The sequence below is a fragment of the Mus pahari genome, chromosome X, assembly GCF_900095145.1.
Source record: "Mus pahari chromosome X, PAHARI_EIJ_v1.1, whole genome shotgun sequence".
Classification (NCBI taxonomy): domain Eukaryota; kingdom Metazoa; phylum Chordata; class Mammalia; order Rodentia; family Muridae; genus Mus; species Mus pahari.
This window is the reverse complement of record NC_034613.1, coordinates 113149211-113166849: the sequence shown is the minus strand read 5'-3', so window position 1 is coordinate 113166849 and position 17639 is coordinate 113149211. Positions and strand designations below refer to the sequence as shown.

The following is a 17639-nucleotide window of genomic DNA, read 5'->3' as shown; positions in this document are numbered from 1 at the left end:
TCACACACACACACACACACACACACACACACACACACACCACAAATTTCCAAATGCATGTATACAGCAGCTTTATAATAGCCCAAAGTGAAAACCACCTGGCTTTCTATCACCAGTTGTGAACAGAGAGAATGGGATTTTATTCATCTATAAAGAATACTTCTTTCAAGTACTGACACATGCAATACCATGGGTTAACTTTGAAGGTATTATGCTGAATAAAAGAAACTAGAGGGGGGTTGACAATTCAGCTCAGTGTTTGCTGTTCTTCCCGAGGACCTGAGTTCAATGCCTATCACCCATGAAAGGTGGTTCACAACTTTCTGTAACTTCAACTTCAGAGACTCTGATACCTCCTTGGGACTCTGCAGACACACAGAAAATATCCCAGCCCCTACATGTGTACATAATTTTTAAACACTGCAAATTATTAGAAAGAGAAGGTCATTTATGGTATGGTAATATATGTAGAGAAAGTTGATCAGTGACTATGTAGGATATGTGATATGGCTGGGAAGAAATCAGGGGATTCTAATGTAGACAGTTTCCATTAAGGGGGATGGAATTAGTGATGATGGTATCATAACTTTGTGGTTATAGAGAAAAGCACTAATTGTACAGTTCAAAGGGTGCACTTTATGGTACATGTATTACACCATAATTAGGTTTAAAAAGAGGAGAGGTCGGAGAATTTGAGATCCATGGTGTAATTAGAAAGCTTGGCTTTGGGAGAAAACCACCTTCAGAGGCACATCAAAGTTTGGGGTGGGGCTAGGTCCACAAAAGCTAGTTTATATAGCAGTTAGCTCAGGCGCACTTCCTGTGTGCCCCATACTCATCCATTTATTTTATGTTTTTAATTCTTAGAACAACCCTGCTATTTTTATTCCCCTTTTCAAAAGGGAAAGCTCGCAGCTGGGGCGTCAGAGTTGGCCAGGCAGACCAGATCTGCCTGCAGTAGCTCACATGGACCAACCTGTTCCCCTTAGAGACCTCCATTCAGGAAGTCAAATCCTTGATTATTTGGCAGAAACGAATTTGGAGACCAGGCAAAATGAAACAGAGTGCAAGTACTTAGAGAAGCATACAGAACAAGGACAGTATACAATCCCACTACATGGACACAGGCTTCTCAAGAGAGCTGTACCTAGGTTTCTTTACAATGACTATACACATAATCTTGTCCTAGGGTTAGGTTACATCCCTGAAAGGGTATACTTGACATTGTTTCATGGTTAAGGAAAGATTAAATTTTAGGGGAATTTTAAAAATTGGATAGAAAACACCCGAGTTTATTTTTCTTAAGTGTATTTCTTTTGTAAATGATGTTGTCAGGTTCCTTTATGAGGTATGAGATACAGGAGCGTATACAGCCAAAGTCAAGGTGACACCACTCTAATACTAAGCAAGCACAGTCCATTCATTGTTTTAGTAGTCCTGCTTGACACGTCTTTAGAAAAACTGTACAGTATTTCAGTAGGTCATTTTGGCTTCATCATTTGGGCCGAGGTTTCTTCACTTAGCATGAAAGGCAAACTAGATCTCAAGGTGAAGTGCTTCTCTCCCTGCTTATGCCCCCTTATATTCCCATCTCTATCCTGTCTTCATCACAGCGCCTATCATTTAACAATGGTATTTATTGCACCACCATTTCTTGTGTCTCTGTTCTCAATAAAATGGAGGAAGGCTGAAGGGCTGAGAGCATATTTAAGACTTGGGAATAAAAAGTTTAAGAAAAAATTTACTTGGAAGAAAGTAGATTTTTAACAACTGAATTTAAGTTTTTCTCAGTGCATATTAATTATACATGTTTCATTATATTTTCATATGTCCATAATGTATTTTTTTGAAATCAAAATTATATCATTCTCCCCAACTCCTCCCATGTATCCCTTACTCTTTCAAACCTATGGCCTATGGTATAAAGATATATATTTGTGATAACATATTTATCCTTTTCCCTTAAATATAGAAACATAACCTGCTTAGTTCATTTAGTTATTTATATGTGTATGATTTCAGGGCTGACCACTTGGAATTATCTTATTCACTTCCTATGGCCCTCTTTTTCTTGTGCCCTTTCTCACTCCTGATTTCTTTTACTCCTCCTTCTTCTTTCAAGTTTTTTGCTCCCTTTTGGTAACCTAGTAGGTTTAATTAGGGCTGCTTCCAGGAGCATTGGCAAGGTAGCAGTGGCTACACTGGAGAAAATGATAAAATGGCTCTCATTTCCCCAGCAACCATGACTACCAATAGCTCCTAAGAGTGCTAGGTCCTTGTGACCCCAGCCTGCCCCGTTTCAGGACAGAACCATGATGGACCCAATCACCAACTGAATTTTTGTTGGAAATTGTTGGGAGTAGCAGAGGGTGTTCTACATTTCCAGTTTTCAGCTCACAGTCGCATCTAAGTATTTTACTATTGCTCTATTCTTACAGGTCTGTGGTGGGGGTTTTCTTATGTGGCCCTCGGACTTTGGCAAAAAGCCTGCGCAAATGCTGTCAGCGATATTCAAGTCTGGATCCTAGGAAGGTTCAGTTCTACTTCAACAAAGAAACGTTCTGACTTGGAAGCAGCAGCACAGTAGTGCTTCTACACTTTCCCTTTCTCTTCACTAACTTGGGGGTCAGCTACTAGATAATCCTTTGCCTCACAAGGCCTTCACTCCCAACTTCAAGTTTGATTCAACATCATACGTGGGCTTTGCCAACCTGAGAGCTGCATAATTCACAACTGCAAAACACATGAACTGTTTTTTATTGGAGGGGGGGGATTGTAAATCCTTCTGGGAAACCTGCCTTTTGGTGAATTTTGCTGGATGACACTTGCACAATTTAACCTCAGGTGTCTTGGTTGATAATCTTCCCTCCCACCTGCCCCTCACAAAAGATTTCTAAGTGGGGTGACTTTTAAAATATTTATTGAATCCACGACAAAACAACAATCATAAATAAACAACATAGAAAGCCCAAGCTTCCCACTCCCATATCACCCACTAAGTACATGATTACACATGAGCTAATCCAGTGTGACCAACAATTTACACGTTACTTTGTCAAAATAATTGATTTTGCTTTTTGCTTATTGAACAATTTTACTGACTTTCCCTAGTAATATCTTAAGTATATTAACTGTAATCAAATTTGTACTATAGTTAGACGCCAACTATATTGTCACTTTGTATTGAAATAACTGGAAAGGCCTGACTTACATCATAGGATAATTTAACAGAAGCTCTTTTGTTTTTGTTGTTGTTGTTAAAGGAGTTTATGAATGTATTATAAAAAGAAAAAAAAGTTATAATTTTGGCTATTTTCCAGGTCTTAATCAATGAGGAATCACCCACTAAATGTCATTCTTTTTCCTACAAAAATGTTGATTTTTCCCATCAACCAGGACAATAACCACACTGGCTCTGGGATGTTAGTTATGGTGAATTACACAAAAAGGCGCAGGCTCTTCAGGGAGAAAAAAAAAAAACCCATACTTCATTGTACTCAGTCAGTTGACCTCATACATTTAGCAGAATGAATCTATAGAGTTAGCACTAGACCATCGAATTTGTACCATTAATTAATCAAAAGTGAACACATTTTTGTTTTCAATTATCTAGGAACTTACAGCTTGAAGGATTTGTGGGATCATTTTTCAGTCACTAGTTTGAACATAATAAAGGCAGATCATGAACGTGGGGTAGCTAATTATATTATTACAACAGTAAAAAATAACAGCAAACAAACAAACCAACCACTGATGAGTGTTTCCATAGTGATGAATTGGGATGCCACTGCTCTTGTCAATTTATTCACCTGAATGTCTGCTAACCAAATTAAGTTTAATGAGGCTTTGGGAAAACGTGCTGGATTTCCAGAATATGGTTTCTATTAGACAATTGTTTCCCAAATAACTTCAGCTTCACTTATCTTGATTTGGAATTGGTTGTGTAAAACCCAAGTTCCTAACTAGAAATACTTTCCTCTTGGTCTCTGCATCTAAATACAGTGGCGCTTTTAAGTTAAGACAGCTGCCAAAATCAACACATCAAGGACTGCTTCTGCAGGAGGCACAGAAGGTAATGACAACAATGAAGTGCATGCATAATTAACATTGAGATTGAACTGGGCATGAGTGGAATAGGCAGGAGTGCTTGTTGTTTTGCACTTTTCTTGACAGGTTATAATATGGCATATCCAGCAAATTTTCATTAAAAATGTATGGAGAAAAATCCTTCAATTTTAATATCTTTGCTTTCTTTTTCTTGGCATGTAAGCAATGTACTACTATGCTTTTTATGCCTTAAGTAGTGATTTTAATTCACCTGCCCATAATCCATCCTAATGTAGAGGGTAGGGGTCTGGGAATACAAATAAGCTTACAATTAGTGCTAGTAAACTAAGTAATTATTAAGGCAACTCTTCAAATGTCTTGAGGTTGAACTGGTGGAGAGAAACCAAGTTCCTCCTTAATGCCACTGTGGGAGAACAAAAGGCAAGGCAACCTGCAGGTTAGCACAGGCTAATGGCACTAATTACCTTCCAAGTAGGTACTACTTGGAAAGAAGCAGGCAACCATAATGGGCAATTTGCCATCCTGTGCTCTATACTTGGTCCTCTTAAAAGACTTGAAAATGTCAAAGTTTTAGGGTTTTCTGTTTGAAGTTCTTGGAATGGATTTAGTTAAGATAGGGCTGAACGCTTTGTGATTTTCTGAAAGATTGGAATATATTTTGTTCACTTGGTTTTCCTTATTAAATTTGACCATGTGGAAAACCAGTGGCTTTTTAAATTGTAAAGCTGGCTACCTAGACAGAAGAGCTTTACAACAATCTTTATGTTGCTGATACACACTCAAACCAGTGCTAAAGCAGTCTTTGTCCTATAGATGCTCACACCTGCTATTGACCAAACAACACATTTGGATAACTGGCATTTCTTGAACCAACACACTGCTGTGGTATGCTCTTCACTTGTTGGCCTTCTGATCATTTTTAGTTCTAACCACGTACTTTTTTTTCTTCCCAGAAAGCTCTGAGACGCTAGAAAGTTTTCAAGGGGTAAAGTGTTATTACTTTACTGAAAGCAAATTCAACAAAAAAATCTAAGTTCCTGAAAACATTGTTTCTGAGAAATTCTCAAGTATCGTTAAGAAGAATAAATGCTTATGCTAAAGTAAGAATAGAGCTATGGCAATGTAAGATTAAAGAATGATGCTGCAGTACGTTAGAAATCACAGTTAAGCTTATATCCTTGCTGTTAGCTTCTTAAAAGCAAAAGGATTATGTATATCAATTTGTAGTATCTTAAACTTGTGTTCAAAGTTTATTTAATGTCACAGAAAATAAACACACTACGACAACAGAATGAACTGCTTTCCTTTGGAGAAATGGCGATGCAAGGCCTCCACCTGGCACCATCTGCCTCATCCGGGGAGGTTAGGGTGCAGACGTCAAAATGTTTTCAAAATTTCAACAATGTTATGGAATTACACTTCCAGATTTGTTGCCAGGTATTTTTGAGAACCTGTAAGACAAATTTGGGAGAAAGCTATTATAAGTGGACTTCTCTTTTCTAAATACCAGGAGAAACCCCCCCCCCCACTGAACAAAAAGGGACTGAGGGAAGAGAGGATGTGCCAACCATCAAATAGCCATTGCCTGACTCTTGTCATGTCTCCCCAACATCCTTTGCAGCAGGGTTTCGCAACCTTAGCATTATATGGGCATATTCAAACAAAGTGCTCACTTGTAAGAGTGAGGGAGGTATCCTAAGTATCATTTTGGGATGTGCAGAAGCATCTCTGATCTCTACCCATAGAATGACTGGTATACCACTTTCTAAAGTTGTGACAACATAAAATTGACAAATATACCATAGATAGGTAAACTTCCCCTACTACAAAACTACCTCTCTCATATGTGTGTATGTATATATGAGGGCAGAAGCCAGAGGTCCACGTCAACGTCAAGTGATAACAATCCTTAGGAAGACAATCCACCTGGATTTTTGAGACTGGCTGGTTCATTGGGGTCTAGGGCTTACTGATTAGGTTTAGGCAGGCTGATCAGTAAATGCCAAAGATGTTCCTGTCTCCACCTCCCCCTCTAAGATTACCAGAATGTGCCACCACACCCAACTTTTCATGTTGGTTCTAGGGTTTGAACTTGGGTGCTCAAGTACTCCTCAAGTGCATACACTGGGTAAATGCCCGAGCACTTTAGGAACTGAGCTATCTCTCTAGTCCAAGAACTACTTATCTCTAATAGTGATCCCTGTCTAGGATGATAAAAAGGAATCAAATCAGTTTAGGATGAAAAGCCACTGCTTCAGCCACAGTGTTCATAAATGCCAAGAGAGGGTTGGCTCACATAAAATCACAGTTGTGTTTGTACATCCACTGGGATAAATTACCACCCTCACAGTTGTAAAAACTGAATACAGTCTGCAGTCTAGTTCACAGTAATATACCAAGGACACCTGCCTGGCCTTGTACTACAAAACAAAAGTGTAAGATGTAATCACTGTGAGAAGGAACACGAGGCTCTTTGTATTAGTCTCCCGATGTCCTATGAACTATAATCATTTCAAGAGGTTAAAATTTGGGGGCTGGAGAGGTGGCTCAGTGGTTAAGAGCCATGACTGTTCTTCTGAAGGTCCTGAGTTCAAATCCCAGCAACCACATGGTGGCTCACAACCATCTGTAATGAGATCGGATGCCCTCATCTGGTGTGTCTGAGAACAGCTACAGTGTACTTACATAAAATAAATAAATAAATAAATAAAAAAAAAAAAAAAAAAAAAAGAGGTTAAAAAAAAAAAAAAAAAAAAAGAGGTTAAAATTTAAAAAAAAGTAAAATCTTGCCCCGAGGTCAGAATGCAAGGCAAATGAGAGATAATTGAGAGTATACAATGAAGAACTTTCTAAAACCAGTAATTTTCTCGTACTGCAAAGAATGCCTTCTTTGACATAATTTTTAAAAAGTAAATTGCTATGAATATTATCGTCCACATTTTTAATGAAGAAAATGGAATGTTTGGGATATATAGGATATACTAAATGTCTAGTTAGCTAACCATTTATGATCCAGTTATAGTTCAGGCATTTAAAGTCTCAGTAAAATAACATGTGTATTTGCAGTTTGGAAGCTTTAAAGGTACAAATATGAACTATAGCATAGTTAGTAAGACCACCAATTATCATAGATGAGTTCATTGTTACATGGTAACGTGTGTGGGAATTTTAAGACATGTAGGTGAAGTAAAAGTTCCAAAAAGACATTACAACAAGTACTGGGACAATATACATTTAAAATTGCTTTCAGAGAACAGGATTGTTTACAATATAAAAAGATGTTGGGAAATACTTTAAAAAACACAACAATCCAAGTTTGGTCACATGATTATATATTTGGCAAGTGCACTTGGATCCTTCTTACATGACTGATGAACAAGAAAAATAATGGTAGTATACAGTCATCTTTATGATGTAAAGAAACTTGGGCTGGAGAGATGGCTCAGTGGTTAAGAGCACTGACTGCTCTTCCAGAGGTCCTGAGTTCAATTTCCAGCAACCACATGATGGCTCACAACCATCTGTATAGGGATCCGATGTCCTTTTCTGATGTGTCTAAAGGCAGCTGCAGTGTACTCACATACACGAAATAAATAAATCTTAAGAAACTGACAGTAACAGGGACAATTACTACTTTAAATGGCTTGTAATAGTGGGGCTGAGATATAGCTCAGCTGGTATAGAACATGCCTCTAACACATGGATCCCAGGTCTGATCTCAAAAGCAGCGTGTGACACTGCACGCCTGTTATCATTACTTGGAAAGTGGAATCAGGAAGATCACAAGTTACGGTCATCACTAGCTACATAGTGAGATCAAGGCTGGTCTGGGCTATAAGCGACCCAGTCTCACACATACACAAAATTATTACAAAACAAATATTAGAAGCCTAAAGAGTAACATTTTATTGAAATGCTTTGTATTTCCTCTATTTTGAAGGAAATGTCAGGAGTAAAACAACTGGTTATAGAATGATACAAGCCAGACTTGAAATGGCTGGTAACAGTGAGCCATCAAATGTTCATGACAAGGGCTGAGTTCTCTTGGGGTACGAGAGAGAATTCAGGAAGCAGACCTTTTACTTTTACCAACCTCTCTTTCTTCCTTCTTCCTTTTCTTTTATCACTTATACTTATTTATTATAATTGGGTGCACATGTGCGGGGTCAGAGGGCAGATCGAGAAGAGTCGGTTCTCTTTTCTACCATGTAACTTCTGTGGATCAGACTCATTTCATCAGAACTGGAAAGAGATTTGGCACTTTTACCTGCTAATCCATCTCGCTGGCCCGTCCTTTAACTTTCTACATTCCTGTGTCATTGATTTTAGGAAACTGACATAATTTCACTATTACAAAAGGCTGAAAAGATTGTAAGTAATTCAACAACTGAGCAAATGTTCTATAGCCTTACCCTATATCTCCAGGGGTACTGACTACTGAAGGGTAAAGAGAGCCTAATGAAGTCTGAGGGTCTCAGGAACATAACGTTGTCAAAGGTTGAAGCTGTCCCTTCAAATACAGAAGGACCTAGTCCTGTCCAGGTGCCGTTCTGTCAGCTCACCTTTCAAGGTGCCCCAGTGGATTTCTGTATCTGTTCCTTTAAGATTAGGATACTCTGTCTTTGCTCAGGAGGCAGCATGGCAATCTGGTCTGCAGTAAGTTGAAGGACCTGCATAATCAAAGCAGCCTGCGCAGAGGAAAGGAAAGTTGTGAGTTTCAAGGACAAGCCAGAAAACCAAATAAAACAAAAACATCACCAGCTTCTGTCCAAAAGGCTACTGTCATGGGATATGAAGCAAAATGGGAAAAGGGAGGATATTGCAATACTCTCACACACAAAAACAAACTGCAGGCCAAAAGAAAGAGAAAATCTGGTAAGAAAAGCACAATGAAGAACACAAGAATAAATGAAAAATATCTAATATTACATGATGCAAACAGACAGCTCAGGAACTCAAAGTTCCTGCAGATTAAGATGGTATTTGCGAGCCTTGGGAACTCAAGTTTTGAGTCCTAGTTTGAGTTTCCCTCTTTCACAACTTTAAGCCTTTCCACCAGACACAAGCTCCCAACAACAGCCAAGTATAGCAACAGAAAGATATACTTGTGGTCAATCTGCTATTGTTTCTGTAGGGATTGGGTAGAAATGGCAGAGGAGGGGACAGAAAGGAGCTTGGATTTTCAGGTCAGTTGGCTTGCACAGAAAAAATCTGTCATTTTTAGATGAGTCTGAAATATAAAATAAGTTGCCAGTTATATTCACTTAAAAACTTTAGGAGCAGGTCCCCAAAATGCTCAGCCAAATTCATTAAAGAGTACCAAGTTAGAGTAAACATCACCTCCAAAGGGATTTTGAAGACCCAGGATCTTCACGGTAACTGCGAAAAGATCAAAAAGACTAGATTTGTGTGCAGGGAGACAGTCAGATAGTGTTGCTTACCTTCTCATGATCCTGGGGTGTGACTTGGCTCTGTCCAGGACTAAAGCCACCAGGTTGGCTTCCACCTTGCATGCTTGCTCCTTGCATGCCTGCTCCCTGCATGACTGGTACCTATGTGTACAAAGAAAGGAAAGAGCATACAGAATTCCTGACATCCATGGAATTTCAATACAATTAACAATCTTGACACAAGAGTAAAAAGAGAATGATTTAAAGACCAGAAGGCAGTGTTTAGCCACTAGCAGACACATACTTGCTTATAACAGGCCCAACATCATTAACAGGTAATATACAGTACAGGAAAGGGGCATCAAATAAAACTTAGCCCAAAAAGCACAGGGAAAACTATGAACACTGGAGAAATTAATGCTCAGAGGAAACACAAGTAAAGCTAAGAGATTTTAAACAACTGTATACTGCTCTGCTGGCGAAGCTGCAGTCACAAGACCATGGCCTACCTCTAGTTCAATCACACAATGATAGCTATTCTCAAAGAATTCTCTCCCATAAACCAGAGATGGTCAGTGTCAGATAGGCAGAAAAGAGATAGGAAGGTCTCTGGAGGAAAGATGTTATTAGCCCAACATTTGCTTTTTAGGGATTCCTTAAAAACAAAAAAACAAAACAAAACCCCAAATACCTGAACATCATTTTAAGTGCTCAGAACACCCAACAGTGGTATACTATTTTTTTTTTAAAAATCATTTTTATGAGGTTCATTTTTTTTTGCCAGCATGTATGTCTGTGCACTACTTACATGCATTTCTGTGCACCACCTGCATGCCTAGTTTCCATGTAGGCTAGACAAGGGTGTTGGATCCTCCAGAACTGGAGTTATAGATGGTTATGATCCAGCATGTGGGTGCTGAGAACCAAACCCAGGTTTTGTACAACAGTAAGTGCTCTTAACCACAGAGCCTTCTCGCCGGCTCTTGTCTTTTTTCTTTCTTTTCTTTTTAGTGCTTTCTATAGAGACAACAATTGCTTCATGCTTAGTGCAGAAGAAATATTACTTGAGTAAAAGAGCACAATCCAACTATAGCATGTTTGTTGGTATTTAAGATAGGTAGTGAGTCCAACCCTTTGGAAGAAACTGGAACTCAAAGAAAATGCCTCCATTCATCTATTCTGTTAGATAGGCTCCACACTTATGATGCTCACACTCAGGCTCTTACCCAGAGTTTAGATATTTTTTGCAAACAAAATTTTGAAAAATCTTGTCACCCACTTCCTCAGATTACAAGCAGCAAAGTATATAAGGAATAGAGAAAAAAAACCACATTAGATGATGTGGTAACACTGTGAAGAACCAGGTGACAATCCATTAGCAAAGGGAGCAGATACCCACAGGAGAGTACTATGGCATATAATAACAAACAATAATGAATCTATTTCCATGGTGAGTGTGAATAATCAAAGATGATTTAAACTGTTTACATTTTACTTAAGAAAATAGGAAGCATCATTTTCCCACTAAAATAGTTCAAGCAACTTCTTGTAGCATAGTTCTTTTACCTCATGTGGTGGTTTGAATAAGAATGGCCCCCACAGGTTTAGATATTCAAATGCTTGGTCACCAGGGAGTAATACTATTTAAAAGGATTAAGTGTGACATGTTGGAAGAAGTGGGTCACTGAGGATGATGGACTTTGAGGTTTCAAAAGCCTATGCCAAGATCAGCATCTCCCTTTCTGCTTGTGGATCCAGCTGTAGCTCTCATCTATTTCTATTAGCACTATGCCAACTGCCATGAAAATGGAAAAAAACCCTGAAACTGAAGCCTTCTAGTAAATGCTTTCTAAGAGTTGCTGTGGTCACGGTGTCTCTTCACAGCAACAGAATAGTGACTAAGGCAGAAGTTGGTACCAGATACTGGGATATTGCTGTAACGGGCCTGACCATGCTCTTTTAAAGAGGAATATGGAAGACTCTGAACTAGAAAAGTGGTTGGATCCTTTTAATCAAGGCTTAATGGGAACAGGGCTAGTATGGAAGGCAGTGGATATTGAGGGAGATTTGAACTATAGGATCAGCACAAGACTTTTCAGGGAGGAAGAATATTAGTAAGTGGCTCAGATTTTGGCAAAGATTACAGCTGTTTCTGAAGTCTTAAAAATCTGCCCTAGGCTACATTCAACAGTTTTGGATGAATGGCCTTGGTAGAGATTTTGAGACTGCCAAATATTAACTGCAGATCTATAATGAAAAGGAGCAAGCTGAGCAAGGAAAAAATGTATAGTTTAAGAGCAAAAATAGCATCAGGAAGTATAATGGAGTTAAGTCCAGTGCTCAAGGAGATAAAAAGTTTAAAGAAAAGCCTGATGCTAAATGGAATAAATGGATTGGTGAATTCAGGCTAAGATCCTGCTTAGCCAAGTTTCGACTTGTGAAAGGAATTAATATCCCTCCAAAGCTAAGGAAGATTGCTGAGGCCCAGCATGTGTCAAGAGTGTTCCTGTATGGAGGTATAGAGTCCATTGCATGAAAATTTGAAGGTGACGACTGGGTTTCTTTGGAGACCCCAAGATGTTGGAGATGCCAGAGTTGTAGGATATCTGCCAAGAAGAGTTGCTAACAGGGAGTGGATCCAGCCCAAAAGAGAGAAGTGCATTTTAGTTAACAAAGCTGAAAGGTTGGAGATCTGCAGCACTCTGACATCAGACATGGAAATATAGTTTGGAGTTTGCCCTGCTGATTTGAGGTCTTGCTTTGATCTAGTGTTTCTTCAATATGTTCCCTTTCCTCCTTTTTGGAATGGTAATGTATAATCTGTGTCATTTTATGTTGGAAGTCTGTGATCAGCTTTTTTATTTTACAGGGTTTACAATTAAGAGAATGCCATGAGCCTCAGTAGAGACTTTGAACTTTGGAACAGTGTTGAGACTAGTACAGACTAGGAGGACTTTTGAAGTTGGATTGAGTGTATTTTTTGTATTGTGATATAGCTACAAGTCTATGGGGGCCAGGAAGTGACATGTGATGGTTTGAATAAGAATGGTCCCTATAGACTCATATATTTGAATGCTCAGTCACCAGGGAATAGCATTATTTTAGATTATGAAGTCTGGGCTTGTTGGAGGAAGTTTGTCACTGGGGTGTGTGTTTGTGGGAGGTTTCAAAAGCCCATGATAAGCCCAGTATCTCCTTCTCTGCCTACAGATCAGGATGTAGCTCTCAGCTACTTCTCTAGTAGCACCATGCCTGCTACGTCTGCTGCCATGGTAATAATGGACTAACTTCTTAAACTGTAAGCAAGCCTTCAGTGAAATGTTTGATAAGAGTTGTCGTTGTTATGGTGTCTCTTCATAGCAACAGAACAGTAACTAAGACATCTGAAATACATGCATCAGCTCTTTCCCAAGACACTGGGTACATGAGCATCCTTATAGTGTAGAAATATCACCACTATTCCACCTATACTAATACTTAGTTCAGAGATTTGTCAATTGATCTGTTATGCATCTGAACTACCTCTGGGTAGTCACTTGGGAATTTACTAATACTGATTAGTACCAATCTGAGACACTAGTATGAAATAATTACCCAACACTAGCTAGTTAAGTTCCCAGGAGTACATGTTCTAGGCATTACCAGCAAGACTAGCCACATACCTTGGTTAGCCTAAGACAGTCCCAGTTTGTTTTTGTCTCAGTAAATTGTTATAGCACTTTCACTCTCAAATGCATCTTTCTTTGTATGAAAAATTATGTAACAAGCTATAAGCTTCAAAATGCATGGAATGAAGTTTAAAGTCTGATTTAAAGTGATAAATGAAGACCATATGAAGGTTTTTTTAAAAGCCAAAAATCATAAAAAGAATAAAGTGGAAGCTACACTTAAAATATCAGATAAGCCAGATGTGGTCGAGTATGCCTTTAACTCCATACACTCCAGAGACGGACAGATCTTGGTGGGTTCAAGGCCAGCCCAATATATATAGTGAAATACAGGTCAGCCAACAACATAAAGAAACTCAGTCTGAAAAAATAATCTAATAGAAGCAATTATCTATCACAAATTAGAGGTATATGGGAGGAAGTGAGATTCCTAACATACAGCTTTTATAGAAGGCTATATATATTTATTTATATATTTATTTGCAAGTGAATATATTAATTTTGAAAAATAACAAAACTATCAATATTAAGTTTATTTTCTCTACCTTGGATCTAACTGGTTTTATAGACTTTTAATACAAACTATATTGGACTGGGGTTATAGCTCAGTGGTAGATTATTTAGCATCTGTGAGGCTCTAGGTTTGAGTCTTAGCATTATAAAATCAAACCAAAACCCTAGTGTAAAAAAGTAATAAATTTAAGAACTAGCAGAGAAAAAAAAAAGAACAAGACATTGGCCATCATTTTCAATGTCTTTTCCAATAGAATGGTGTGCAGAATCACGTAAGCAGAGTATATGGTTAAGCAGAGTGTATGGTTACTTGATGACTATCTCCTTGGCCAGTATGTTGAGACCTTGCTATTTACACTGATATCCCTCGTATTTTGCTTGGTGTTCAGTAAGTATGTATATAAAGGATGTATAAAAAAATGTGTACTTTAGCCGGGCAGTGGTGGCGCATGCCTTTAATCCCAGCACTTGGGAGGCAGAGGCAGGTGGATTTCTGAGTTCAAGGCCAGCCTGGTCTACAGAGTGAGTTCCAGGACAGCCAGGGCTACACAGAGAAACCCTGTCACGAAACACTAAAAAAAAATGTGTACTTTGAGGCTATTGAACATAGAGGGTGCAACAAAAATCAAAGCCCACCAACATTTTTTTAAAAAGCAAAACTTGAAATGCAACAGAAAATACATTTTTATTCTATATATACCAAGAAAGTCACATTCTTATCTCAAATTAAAAAGGACCAGACAAACATCTATACACATACATAACATGCAAATGAAACAAGAGAGTTGCATAATAGAAAAGCAAGCTATATTTCTTGCTGTCATTTTTTTAGTTAAGTGAATCTGGCCAAGTCACCTGACTTTCTGACCTTCAGCTTCTAAACCTCTAAAATTAGAGAACCGGATGCTGGATATGTTGCATTCTAGCTTTGATATTTTTCTCTCTCCTGTTTTTTTCCTCCCCACCCCCAATACAATGGAAGAAACAGAAACACATGAAACTAGGAATAAAGAAATGAAAAGATGAAGGCATTGACATATAGAATCTTGCAAGGATACATATATTCTATGCCCCCCAACCAACTAGAGATGATAAATGAGGAAATGACTACTACAAAGCATCCCATAGGCATAGCTGGAGCAAACCAAGTGACAGAGACAAAGAAGACACACTGCAGCTCCAGAATCAATGCAGATTGCCTTTTCTACGTCACTGTTTATTTAGATGCTGTGATGACAAGAAATCCACATAGGTTTCTGTTATCCTGAGATGATCTAAGTCAGTGGTTCTCAACCTTCCTAATGCTGTGACCCTTTAATATATTTCTTCATGTTGTGGGGACCCAACCACAAATTTTCACTGCCACTTCATAACTGTAATTTTGCTACTGTTATGAACTGTAATGTAAACATTCAATATGCAGCTCCTCAAATGCTGTAACTCAGGGTCACACACTGAAATCACCTGGTAGAGGTTTTACAAATGGCCTGAGATCTACACAAGTATATTTTTGCAGGGGACGGGGTGGGGGTAGGGGTGCATCATTGAGGCCTGTTTTTATTGTCTTCTGACTTGAACCTGCAGGTGTCAGTTTTAGTGGCTATTTCATTTAGAAAAACCTGAAAATGTAGAGCTCAGAGATTACTGTGCACTGGGGAGACAAACCAAAATCACTTAAAAAAATAAAATAAAATCAGGCTTAGTAACCAATTCTTGCATACATTAAGATTTTATGTATATGCTACAACCATTACCTGTCTGGATCCCTGGGGAACAACTGCCCCCATGTTCATTGGATTGGGACCTTGGATTCCACTAGGCATAGGTCCTCTAGGTCCAGGTACTGGGCCTCTGGTGTCCATGCCTCTGGCCTCCATGGCACGCGCCTCCATGGCACGGGCCTCCATGGCACGGGCCTCCATGGCACGGGCTTCCATGGCACGGGCTTCCATGGCACGAGCTTCCAGTCCTCTGGCATCTAGTCCTCTTGCTTCCATGGCTCTGGCTTCCATCCCCCGTGCATCTAATCCTCGGGGATCTCTTCCACCTAGAAAGTTGTAAGCAAACCTGTGTGTAGTTACTAACATCTAGCTACATCTTCCTTCATCTATAAGACTGTCTTCTTTCTAGTTTATCAGATTTGTAGGTAAATCAGAAAGACTCCTGTTAAGACTTCTGTCCCATAGAGAGACCTAAGTATTTCATCAATCCACAGCTACCATTTGGCATTGTGATACAGTTTCCCCGTACCTCTGGCATCCAGAGGTGGGCCCCTCTGATCTAGCATGGGTCCTCTTGGTTCTGCCATTAAAGGTCTTGGCTCAGCTAAGGGTCCTCCCCTCATGTCATGTGGAGGCGGTCCACGACCTTCATGACCAGGAACATGGTGCATGGGCGGGCCCTGATGAGGTGGTGGTGGTCCCAGGTAAGCTCTAGAGATAGGAGAAAAGTGGCATATTTTAAAGCAGAATATACAGACATTGAAATTTCAGCCAGATCAGTAAGCAAACATCCAACAGAGAGAGAACTAATACAAACATCAGTAATAAATGGTAACAAGAAACTAAGATAAAAGGAAAGCTATTGAATGTCAATTTGTGCATTCGAGAACTTATTTGAACAGGGCATTCAATATTAGGAAAGAATTAATGGATAGTTATTGTATATACGAGTATACAGTCTAGTGCTTAGCAATGCAGGTTCTGGACTCAGACTGAATACTGAAATCTAGGACTTATCATTTACTAGCTGTTTGATCTGGGTCACTGACTTAACCTCTATATGCCCTAATTTCTTAACCTGTAAAACAGGATTAATACCCATTTCTAATTTTGTGGGACTGCATACTGAACTTAGGGCCTTGGGCATATGAAACAAGTGCTCTACCATTGGTGTTACACCCCCCAGCCTAAGGCAGATTTAATGATGATCTGTGCTAGGTATGATCCTCACCGACATCAACAACTATTGTTATTAATACCATTACCCCAAGTTTTCCTTGTTTAGGTATATATGACTAGAGATTTCAATTTCTGAATATGGAGTAGTCATGGTTGGCTAAAGTTACCTTCTTAACTATATATATAATTACAAGTCTTGGACAGTGGCTACAAATATTTTTTTTTAATCTTTTGAAGAAGGCAAACAGATCCAACTGTTCCAGAAAGACTTTTGCTTCCAAAGTAAGGAAAATTGCCAACTTTTCAAGTTGTTTCCTTCTATGCCAGTACTTACCTAGGTTCTACGTCTCCAGTTACAGTCATTAAAGTGCCTCCCCGCGGGTCATTGGGAGCATCACCTAAAAGACCACGAGGAGTTGGGACGTTGGTAGGCAAGGCTCCCCGCTGCATAGCTGCTCTGGGGTCTTGCATTGGCACTGACAGGGAAACAAATGGGGAGTTACTGCTGTGAAAGACACATTAGAGAACAAGAAATGACTCTTATACCACTGACAATGTAATTCAAACACCTTAGAGTGGGTGAAACCTCACCACAGCAGAATCCTCTTGCAGCTCAAGAACAGAAGCAGGGTGTAGGCAGAATCTGTACCATGTCAGAGGTATGGATGGAATTATACATAAAGAGCAAACTGGGGAGCACCTGTCAAGAACTAGCACTGTTATCTCAAGAAACTTCCTGGTTTTCTTTCTAACCAATCTTAGTTTAAGGACCAAAGTCACAAAAGAGAGGTAGGGGCTTGGCATATGAACACTGTCATGGCTCTGCAAGAACCTGCCGTCTCCTTACAGACTGCAATTCCATCCAAGCCTCCTGACACCAGTAGGGAGGGAGTAGAGCCTCGGACAGATGCCCATATCATCCATGTTCTCTGCCCTGTGTGAAGAGGTCAATCTTAGGCTTGTGGCCTCAAGAGGAAAAAAAAACACAAAAATAACAACAAAAACCAAAAAAATCCCCAGAACATTATTACCCTTTTGGGGTTCTGAACGTGAGGATCACTGCCAAGCAGCTCTTTTCCCCTCAACGTCCCACCCTGAAC

The 17639-nt window shown here is 39.3% G+C and overlaps 2 protein-coding genes across 8 annotated transcripts in view; one reads left to right on the top strand and one right to left on the bottom strand.

Moving 5' to 3' along the window:
• Nucleotides 1-3312, top strand: part of Nox1 (NADPH oxidase 1) — a 25518-nt gene extending 22206 nt beyond the window's left edge. The window contains exon 13 of one of the 2 annotated variants that reach the window (XM_021187305.1): nucleotides 2439-3312. In XM_021187305.1, coding sequence (XP_021042964.1) covers nucleotides 2439-2565 — 127 coding nt within the window. In that variant the 3' untranslated portion in view covers nucleotides 2566-3312. The remainder of the gene's footprint in view (nucleotides 1-2438) is intronic. The other variant, XM_029534110.1, reaches the window with a different exon arrangement.
• Cstf2 (cleavage stimulation factor subunit 2) overlaps nucleotides 2904-17639 on the bottom strand; it is a 27958-nt gene continuing 13222 nt past the window's right edge. For 2 of the 6 annotated variants that reach the window (XM_029534109.1, XM_021187302.1), the window contains 6 exons: nucleotides 16874-16937; nucleotides 15890-16071; nucleotides 15394-15686; nucleotides 9510-9620; nucleotides 8631-8756; nucleotides 2904-5519 (listed from right to left, as the gene is read on the bottom strand). In XM_029534109.1, coding sequence (XP_029389969.1) covers nucleotides 8634-8756; nucleotides 9510-9620; nucleotides 15394-15686; nucleotides 15890-16071; nucleotides 16874-16937 — 773 coding nt within the window. In that variant the 3' untranslated portion in view covers nucleotides 2904-5519; nucleotides 8631-8633. Of the gene's footprint in view, nucleotides 5520-8630; nucleotides 8757-9509; nucleotides 9621-15393; nucleotides 15687-15889; nucleotides 16072-16873; nucleotides 17016-17386; nucleotides 17474-17639 lie in introns of all 6 variants that reach the window. The other 4 variants (XM_021187301.1, XM_021187300.2, XM_029534108.1 and 1 more) reach the window with 3 other exon arrangements.